An 11116-nucleotide genomic window follows, 5' to 3' on the forward strand; every position below is an offset into this window, starting at 1 on the left:
TCTGGTGACCTGTATAATATTGGCACACAGATAAACAGAATCAACATTGTAATATGATAACAACAACAAAAATGTTTTATTCAAAATCTACCTGTTTTGACTCTTAAATGCATTATACTGCCAAACTAAGGGTTAAATTGTCAACTTGTAGCTGCAATATTGAAGTGAAATGCTAATTATACACATTTTAAATCTTCCTATCATTGCACTATAATACCACAAAGCTTAATTAGTTGGTATAGTCTCACTCATTAAATTACTGATGTATATTATGTATGTCCTTTTTTAATAAAGTACATACTTTTGTAGTATGTGGAAAGAAGGCACTGCTGTGCAAGTCCTATGTCATCAGCAGGGGACGGTGTAGTTCCAGCCATGACCTTCATCCACGCAGTTTCCAAACCGTTTGTTCTATGTAGGATGTAGGCTTGCTTGGGATGCCTGCCGCAGCCTATCCCAACGTCTCCTGCTATAGGCGGGAAAACACCCTGGATGAATGAACAATCCATCACAGGACCATCCATGACATGTCATGTTGAAATGACAACTGAGATTTTATGAATGACAATACAAGTAATCAAGCAGTTGCATATTATTATTTTCTCATTAAACATCACAAATAATTACAATAAAATGATGATTTTATGTCACCACAATATCATCAAATTATGCTACAATAAGGACAGCTCTCCCGCTTTTAGATTTTAGAAGTGAATCTACTACCTTGATGACTGGCAGTTAAATGATGTGCATACAGAGCAGCTATTTTTCTCAGCTCTCTTGTTGATGTATCCAGGGAACAGCTCGGAGCTGGGCAGGCTTTGGGGTGTGGTGATGGTGAGTTCGATGGGGATGTCCAGGGCACCTCCTTCGGCTAGTGTAATGAAAGGCTGCCGGGCTGTGGCTAGGCCAATAGGGCACGCTGAAGCCCTGAATACCAGCTCTGTGGCATGAGGAGGAGGGAGGGAGGAAAACACCAGTTGAGGAATGACTCCAAAATGTAATCTGAAAACAAGGATGTGTGAATGAGTATATTAGTATAAATTGACAAAATTCAATAAAAGGCTAATAGAAAATTGTAATACAAGTTAAAATGAGAAAAACAGATTTGTTTAACATTCTTTATTTATTTTTTCCTCATATTTATAAAACTGAATCACAATGGCAACACAATGGCATAAACCTAAAATGACATAAAAAAATATTTAAACAACACTAATAATACTTATTTTACTGAATCCTGCTTTAAAAATCCTCCCCAAAAAATCAGCCTTCACTATAATTTTTTTTTAATGAGGCGAGTCAAAATGATTTATTTTGTTGTAATCAATAATATACCACAAATGCTGTCAGTTTAGTTTAACTTGCATGAAAACAAGGATGTGTGAATGAGTATATTAGTATAAATTGACAAAATTCAATAAAAGGCTAATAGAAAATTGTAATACAAGTTAAAATGAGAAAAACAGATTTGTTTAACATTCTTTATTTATTTTTTCCTCATATTTATAAAAATGACGAAGTCTGGCTAAAACCAAATTCAATAAAATGCCAAAACATTTTTTTAAAATGTCTTACGAAATGAAAATGATTTTTATGATGGGTTTCCTCCTTTTTTAATCTTCTTTGTTAAATATTTCTGTTTATTATTTAAACATGTTCATATTTACCATATTAGTATAAATTGACAAAATTCAATAAAAGGCTAATAGAAAATTGTAATACAAGTTAAAATGAGAAAAACAGATTTGTTTAACATTCTTTATTTATTTTTTCCTCATATTTATAAAAATGACGAAGTCTGGCTAAAACCAAATTCAATAAAATGCCAAAAAAAAAAATTTAAAAATGTCTTACGAAATGAAAATGATTTTTATGATGGGTTTCCTCCTTTTTTAATTTTCTTTGTTAAATATTTCTGCTTATTATTTAAACATGTTCATATTTACCATCATATTTCGAAAAAATGCTAGTAGAAAACTTTCTTACAACTGATAATAACAGTCAAATTTAAATAATAATAATAATGGGCCTCATTTACGAAACGAACGTACGACAGAAAATTGGGCGTACGGTCGTTTCAACGCAAAACGTGGAATTGATCAACATGGACGCGAGCGGTGGCTACGATCCAATCTCACGTCTGCTCTCAGCTCGTGTACGCAAGTTTTTGAGTTACCTGAACTTGCGCACAGCATAGTAAATACGGTGGAGAATTGTAGATTGACAGCATTTTGTTCATTTTTATATTCCTGACAGTCAAACGAAGCTCATTAGTCGATCATTAAGCAGTCAGATTAGAATGTATTTTTTGGTGTTGTTTTGTACAGGGCTTTAGCTTTATATGCGCGAATAGCAGCATAAACGACCATGAGGATAAATTCAATCGTCGCATCATGCACCTGCAGCGCTTCTGTGAAAGGAGAAAAACAGAAATTAAGTTTATAAAAGGATTAAAATCAATAGGATCCCACAAAACATATAATAGGCTATAATATAACTAAAAGATTAACAAAAGGGGGAAAAAACACTGTGCAACAAGTATAGGCTATGCAACATGACTGAAGTATAAAGCCATGTTTAGGCTACATAATGAATAATAGTTATGCAAACTAATGTTACAAATATGGCAAAAATTGATACAAAAAAATTTATTCTTGTGGTATGAGACAGGCGCGTGAGCCCAATGCCGTTTCAGTTTTGCTTGACATTTGTATGCTGTTTATAATGAATGCCACTATAGCCTAATTTGTTTTATTTTACAGTTTAAAATATAATTTTATAACTACTTATTTTTCATTCTTGTTCTGTTCTGAATACCATTAAATTAAAAATATTTGTTGTAGAGTGAGGGGAACTAAATAGGCTGTTTATATTTACCAGTATTTTAATATACATATAAATTACATATATTAATGTAGGCCTACAAGGTTAACGGGTGTTTTTGGAGTAAGATCAATTTCTCTTTAGCGAGATTACTTTCTCTTTTTGGCCGGGTTTCGTTTCTTCGTGTCGTAAACTCTGCGAGGCTTCAAAACCGGGGTGTTTTTAGGGGCGTGATATTCAAATGATGATTGTTTTCTGGCGCCACATTTATCAACATACGATCATTCGTACGAATGTTTCATAAATCACACGTGAACTCTGTCGTAAGTTGATTTGTGCGCACAGATCTGCGCTCGTTTCTACGTTAGATTGCTAAATGAGGCCCAATGTTTGCTTCCTTTTTATTATTCATTATTAAATATTTCCTTGTTTATTATTTAAAATGTTTCTTATTTACTATAAAATTGACATGAAATCCAGCTAAAAACAATTATATAAAATGCTAATTAAAAATTGGGAAATGGGAAAATGACAGTGACAAAAAAAAATTTATAATGTGTTTTCCTCTTTTTTAATATTCTTTGCTAATTATTTCCTTATTTAATGTTTTCATATTTTCATATTTACTATAATACTGACAGTGAAATCTGGCTACAAAGTACCTTGAATGAACCTTAAGGTCAACGTAAGCAAAAAAAAAAAAAAAAAGGCTAAAAAAGATTATTGCCACAGAGGAGACGCCTCTGACGATAATAACACACAAGCAAGTTGTGCTTAGTAGCAAGCGAGCGGTGCAGACCGACCCAAACCGGTCTCATCTCCGTCAGGCCCTGGGTGCTGCAGCAGATGGAAGCTGGGGTTAAATTCAGCTCTGGGTGTAACCGTACATAAACAAGCAGAGCAGACCTCAAACATGGCTTCTGGATGCTTTATGGCCTATAGGGAAGATCCTGGGGTGAAAACAAAGGCCCAAACCGGACAATACTTTCAGTGAGACATCAGTGGTCCATATTCAGCAAAGAATATGATACACGCAACATGAACCTCCAGCAGACATTAGCAACAGCATCTTCAAACAGTCAGTGTGACTCGACACAGCAACAATACAGATAGAGAAAGAATGTTCAACATTACCATGTGTTGTCGTGGAAGACAAGAAGCGTTCCCTTATGGGCCGTCCTCTCTACCTAGTGGTTGCCTTGGACACACATTGTGGACATCACAAAGGAGCCAGTGTACAGTCCTGTGCAGACGCCTTGGCAGCCGCTCTGGCCATAGTAGCGATGTTCCCTCTCTGTGCAATGATGTAATGTTTTGGAATGATCGGAACAGCAAGCAAGAACCGGAGTCAGTGTAATGGATGAGTGGTTTCTGTGGACAGAGTTTTGTTTGAGAGTTTTCTTCTTCTTTTTATTATTATTATTTTGGTGGGTTGATTCAGTTGTCCATGGGCCATGTCAGATCTTAGGCTTGCACTTTGCATGTAATTTAGAGCTCTAAATTGAAGGTTTGTAGCCAAGAACTGCATCTACTATAATTAGTGTTCTTCCACTTACCTATCCACTATGAGCAGTTAATCTTTAGTTTATATGAATGAATGAATGATGTATTTGTATAGCGCTTTATTGTGTATTGCTGTACACCCAAAGCACTTTACAATCACATGGGGGGTCTCTCCTCAACCACCACCAGTGTGCAGCATCCACTGGTGGATGAGGTGGAGAGGAGAGAAAGTCATAGAGCCAATCAAGTGGATGGGGATTATTAGGAGGCCATGATTGACAAGGGCCAGTGGTGGCAATTTGGCCAGGACACCAGGGTTACACCCCTACTCTTTACGAGAAGTGCTATGGGATTTTTTGTGACCACAGATAGTGAGAAGCTCGGTTTAATGTAGGACGGTGCTTTTTGACAGTATAGTGTCCCCATCACTATACTGGGGTGTTAGGATCCACACAGACCACAGGCTGAGCACCCCCTGCTGGCCTCACTAACACCTCTTCCAACAGCAACCTAGTTTTCCCAGGAGGTCTCCCATCCAGGTACTGACCTGGCTCAACCCTGCTTAGCTTCAGTGGGCAACCAGTCTTGGGCTGCAGGGTGATATGGCTGTGGCACAAGTTGAATCACGCAAAATGAGATGGCCCTGTAAATCATGTAACATATTACATAATACATGGGTCTGATCATCCTACATTTGGGATGCCACTGTGGTGATGACTGCTAAGAGAAACTGCCAAATTTAAATTGATGGGAATTTCACATGGACTGAACTTAAATTGCCACTGAATTAGGATCCCACAAACAGAGCTGGCAGCTCTCCTTTCCATGAGTCAATGAATTTAGTGTGGAAACAAATAATGCTTTCACTCATTGAATTTATTATGCATACATTTAACCAGTTGGGCAGACAAAATTTTAACCAATTATGAATATAATAGAATGGGGTTACTGCATGGTCAAACTAGTGTCAGATTAAAACAGATTTTCAAATGTCAAGCAAAGTAGCACAAATCTGCTGTTCCTTTGAACTTGATAAAAATGGATCACATTTTGCACAAACATATTAAGCAGCAAAATTGATAATAGTAAGAAATGTTTCTTGTGCAAACAATATTAATCATATTAGAATGATTTCTGAAGGATCATGTGACACTGAAGAGTGAAGAAATGGCTGCTAAAAATTCAGCTTTGTTATCACAGGAATACATTACATTTTAAAATATATTAAAATAGAAAACAGCTATTTTAAATTGTAATACTATTTCACAATATTATTGTTTTACAGTAGTTTTGATCAGATACAAACAAACTTTGAGAGAATGAGCCTTCTTTCAAAAGCATAACAAATCTAAAACTGTACACATCTTAATTCCTGACTTAAACTCCACATAAAAAGTGTTAATATATTCCAAAAATGTATTATAATGTCAAAACACATTTCAACACAGGGGACATTGTAAAGGCTGCAAGACCTGAAATGAATGTGTCAAATATAAGGGAGATATCCATTGCAAAATGTGCAAGGCTGTGAGGTTCTCCATAACCAGGACTGAGAACCACTATATTAGGCTATGCAAAAATCTGTAAACAACAATATGCAGTCAGTGGTGCATTACTCATAGGTGTGTCATTTTGGAAGTAGCTTAGATGGAGATACTATTTAAAAATACTATTTAAAGTTTTAAAAAGGAAGAATCTAGAGTCAGACCTCCTGCGGGGAACTAGAGAGTCAGATTTCAAGCACCCGAGTTGAATTTATGTAGTGTTGATTGTCTCTCTCGAGGCAGGCAATGCGCGATGGAGCAGATGAAGTCTAGAGGGAGGAGTTACCGAAACCACGTAACGATAAGGGCGGGGCTTCGTTCGCACTGTTGAAACTTTGTCGAGCTCCGCCCTTCAGCAGCTGCAACGCATTTATACACATGTGCAAACTTTGCCCATGTACGACACTTCCAAAATCTGTGGGGTTCAACTCCAAAGAACTCCAGCGCCTTAACGACTCCGTGTGAAGAGGCAAACCCCATTCAGCCGTGGATTTCTCTGAGTACACGAGGATCCTTCTCGATCCGAAAACTTTTTCCCCCTAAGCTGGAAGTCGCTATAGAAAATGTCTGCTTCGGTGCTGTCTTCCATATATGATTTCGACAGGGTAAGAGTTTATATTTTACCTATATTCATTTCTGCTGCTTTATTTTCTCAGCTTATCTGATTGTTTTGTTTATCCTGGTTTGTTTTCTCGATTTATCCGTGCTGGCAAACTTGTAACGTGAGAGCTCGTTGTTTACTCACTAGTCTTCTGTAACGCATAATAATGCGCTGTTGGGAGACCTGTAACTCATTTTGTTTGACCTTCTGTAACTGTGTTACAGACGGTGTGCTTTATGCTTACAAACTTTGATTTTGCATCCGCACATGTATGCTACAAATTAAGGTAGTTTTTGAAATCTATTTCTTAGCCGCAAATGTCAAGTACAATGAGGGGTGTTGTGACCACTTTCCCAGTAGTGCTATAAGCTGTAACATCAGTTGAAAAGCTTGATTTTAGGTTTTATGGATGAATTTGTATTTAACTACATATTTAAAATAATAGCATGCCAGCACCCATCCATTTTTAAACCTCTTATCTAAAATATAAAGCATTTGAACTCCAGACAGCATATAAAATTGAAAACAAATCCAGACATGCATAAACCATAAGGTCCGTCAAGTCATATATTATTTTTACATATTTAAAAAGCATACATAAAGATTCCATTAATATCAATTTAAACAAGAACTTGCTGATTCATATCATACCTGTTCTGTCAGTTAACATTTTACTTTCTTGAAAATGTATACGTGTGTGTGTATATAATTTTTTTTTTTTTTTTTACATTTACATTGTCCTTTAACTTATGCCACTGGATGATGGTCATGTACAATAGTGATTATTTTCTTTCTAATTACTTAAACTAATGGTGATACCTCCTAAACCTATTTGACATCCATGCTTAGGAATTCTGTTTTCTTTCAGGAAAAAGTCCCAAATTCAAATGCAATCTGTCTTCACAATATGCTGGAAAAGAGGAATGTTGGGGTCCCATTTGCTGCTTCCAATACCAACAGCAACAGGTCTTTTGGTTATTTCAGGAGTAACTCATCAAACCACATGGACTGCAACATGAGCAACAGGCTCCAGATCGGTTTTGAGAGCTCGACACCTGCCTTCATGAATAAAGAAAACAAGTACAGAGACCGTGCGTTCAGTGACACGGGGGAACGCAGTCAACAACTTCAGGAAATCCTTCAACAAAAGCCCGGCTCTCAGATCAACTCGACCCGCTACAAAACCGAACTTTGCAGGCCTTTTGAGGAAAACGGCTTGTGCAAGTATGGGGAAAAGTGTCAGTTCGCTCACGGCTATCACGAATTGAGAAACCTGTCCCGCCACCCGAAGTACAAGACAGAGCCATGTCGCACATTCCACACTATAGGTTTCTGCCCATACGGCCCCCGCTGCCACTTCATTCACAATGCGGAGGAGCGAAGAGCTGCTACGAGTAACACTCAATCAAGGATCAGCAGGGAGATTGGGGTCCTGGAAGAGAAAGAACCCTCAAACCCATTCCTGAGACCGAGGGAAAGACCGAAGCTAAACCACAGCCTGAGCTTTTCCGGCTTCTCCAGCTTCTGCTGCAACGAGTCCGCTTTGATTGACAACCCAACATCACACACGCCCCCACCGCCCACCTGCACACTCACTCCCAGCTCGCCCTGTCTGAACGCGTTCACTTTCCCGGATCAGGATCTTAAGGCTTTTCTTGCACCCATCATCCCTCAGACCCAAAATGCTTTTACCCATCAGACCAGAGGTGGCTTGTATGGTAACATCCAGACCAACGCTTGCCCCCCGTCGCCGCCTTTCAAAATGAGCCACTTACCCTCCATGCATCCACTCTCCGAGTCTCCAGTGTTCGATTCTCCACCAAGCCCACCGGATTCCCTCTCAGATCCTGAGGGCTACCTGAGCGGCTCTTGCTGTTCCTCTGGCACAATCAGCGGCTCGGAGTCGCCCAGTATGGACGCAAATAGACGTTTGCCAATCTTCAGCAGGTTGTCGATTTCAGACGATTAACTTGGTATTATTGTTACAGCCTTTTATCCAAGTAGTGCCGACATGAGTTTCAGGTAAAATATCAGTCTCAGCCGTTGGTTATCTCTAAGTGTTCGTCTCATGATTGAGATCTGATTATATTATTTCTTCCTTCTCATTTTTCCTTACAATGACATACCAAGATGATGGCTTCAACAGTCTAGAAAAAGGCCTATTTAGAAGTAATTATCTTGGGAAAACATTCCATAAGTTTGAAAAGTGTGTGAGAGCACAAGAACTGGGACTCATAAGTTGGTAATGGAATGTCACTGCAGATTCTTTTTTTTTTAACTGTGTGGTATCATTGCATTTTGCATCATGCTTTGAAATCTATTTAACTTATTTATTGTCATGTGAAAAGTATGGCCATCAAGGATAAATTGAGTCCATATGGTATTTATCAAATCTAAAGCAATACACTTATATTCCTGTTTAAATTGTGATCGTCAATATTAATCTGGAAACTGTTGGGTTTGTCTCCATAATATATTTTTGTTAACGTTTATTTTACTGTAAATAAGTTAAGATTGTATGCTATTTAAATTGTTTAGTGTGTGTGTGTGTGCGCGCGCAGTATATGTATATATTAAAAAGTGGGAGCGTCTGATGAGGTCACGCTGTGATTTGTGCGGGAGGGAGGGAAGTGACCGAGGATCTGTGGGCATTTGTAGATGGTCTTTTTGACCATAAAGAACTAACTGACTTCACACCTACGAGTATGACTGTTTCTCTTTTACCAAGGATAATGACAACCAAAAAAAAAATCCAGTTGTGTGACGATTGCGGTCTAGTGCCAGAGAATGTAGCACTCTCCTATCTAGAGGTTAATAACTAGCTAATATGTGCTTGCTTGGGTTGAAGAAACCACATAGTTTAACCTAATAAAACAGTTGCTTTGGTGTATATCTAAAGCCAGTTGAATTGAATGTAGCTCATAGATCAAGATGTCTTTTTTTTTTTATGGTGACAGATGCTATTTCATTGTTTATTTTTCTACTTTTAGAACATTTGAACGCACCATTCCTAATGAAAGATATTCTGCCTTTCAACTGTGCTTCTCTAGACATGCTGACTGGGGATATTAAGTTTGGTAGTTTAATAACTATTACTTAAAATTTTTAGATGAAGTAAAAACACTGAATGTAATGAGTGATCGTCAGCTGGAGTTGGAGTATGTATACAAAGTGTGCAGAGTAAACTTGTACTGTATGTTGTATTTTTAAATTTTTTTCCATAGAACTTCTAATAAAGACACTTTTTTTTTTTTTTTTTTTTAACAAGACTGGATGTTTGGAGGGTTTTTTCTTTGATTAACGGTGAAATATAAGAGTTGCTAATGCTCAGGGCAGGTTTTATTCATGCAATGTCCTGTAAAGTATTTTCTATTCTCTATTCTAGTCTGTTTTCCTGCCCTCCTGCTTTTCTTTCATGGAAAAATAGTTACATCAATGTTCTAGCGTTTGGTCTCCTCATGCAGAATGTTCACTAGAGGCCTGGTTTGATTGAATGGCAGAAAGTGAAGGGGGGCCTTGCACAGCGAGCTTTGGGAGGTAGTTTATAGACCCTCCCTGTTAGAAGTGCAAAAATGTCCAGTGGAGCAAGTCAAAGGAATCTTTGCTGGAATTAACTATTGGTTCATACAAATGTTTTCAGTATCATATAAAAACAACCTAAAGACCCTTCTGCAGTTGAAATTCTCAGTACTTATAAGAAATGCAATTAGGAAAGCACAGGTAGATATGTATCAGTGGTCTGCTTGTGAAGATAAGGCATTTTGCAAATATTTACATACTAAAAACTTCTTGGACAAAGCTGTTTAACTTAAACCGTTTGTAATCTATGGCCGCTCACAAGCATTTGTATGATAAGGTTGATAAATGTTCAAATGATTGCGTTAGCTTATATGTGAAGACATATTTGAACATATCTGGATCCACGCGTGTGTGTGAGAGTAGTGGCGATCCTTTGCGTGTCAGTGTGCATGTGCAAAAGAAAGGTTGTCAGCCGTTAATGAACCACATCTCACAAAAGCAGGAAACCACTCTGTTCGCTGATTAGGGACTCTTGGGAGCAGAGCTATTCCTCTTGGATATTTTCCACTACACCCCTCTTTTGTGATTTATGTGGCGTAGGCTTGAGGCACAAGGCCATTTTTCAGATATCAATACATACACTTTGTCAAACTTTGAATCCGAGTGAATTATGTTTTTTGATAGTGATTACAAAAGCTAAAAACATCAGGATTTAAAATAGTCCATGTTCTCATTTAATAATATAATTAATTTAATAATTCATAATATTATTGTTTTATTATATTGTATTATTAAATTTATTTTACATTTCTATATAATTAATTTAATTATGCAATAGAACACAACCCCCACCACTGACACACACAAACATTGAATCCAGATATGCTCAAATATGTTTATCAGACATATGCATATGCTTGTAAGAGGTCATACATTACGAACCCTCTTAAGTTTGTTTTATATATATATATATATATATATATATATATATGTGTGTGAGATTAGTTTTTGAATAAAACTATATATAGTACTCATGAATTATTAACAGTACATCATATAAATTATATATATACAGTATCTCACAGAAGTGAGTACACCCCTCACATTTTTGTAAATATTTTAT

At 37.2% G+C, this 11116-nt stretch overlaps 1 protein-coding gene across 1 annotated transcript; it reads left to right on the forward strand.

Moving 5' to 3' along the window:
• Positions 1-6084: 6084 nt before the first annotated feature.
• LOC107582775 (zinc finger protein 36, C3H1 type-like 2-A) lies at positions 6085-9722 on the forward strand. The gene is made up of 2 exons (XM_016268775.1): positions 6085-6478; positions 7343-9722. Exons 1-2 carry the CDS (start codon positions 6437-6439, stop codon positions 8441-8443), a joined length of 1143 nt encoding a protein of 380 aa, XP_016124261.1. The 5' UTR covers positions 6085-6436; the 3' UTR covers positions 8444-9722.
• Positions 9723-11116: the final 1394 nt, after the last annotated feature.

This window comes from Sinocyclocheilus grahami, unplaced genomic scaffold (genome assembly GCF_001515645.1).
Source record: "Sinocyclocheilus grahami isolate Dianchi unplaced genomic scaffold, SAMN03320097.WGS_v1.1 scaffold47.1, whole genome shotgun sequence".
Classification (NCBI taxonomy): Eukaryota; Metazoa; Chordata; class Actinopteri; order Cypriniformes; family Cyprinidae; genus Sinocyclocheilus; species Sinocyclocheilus grahami.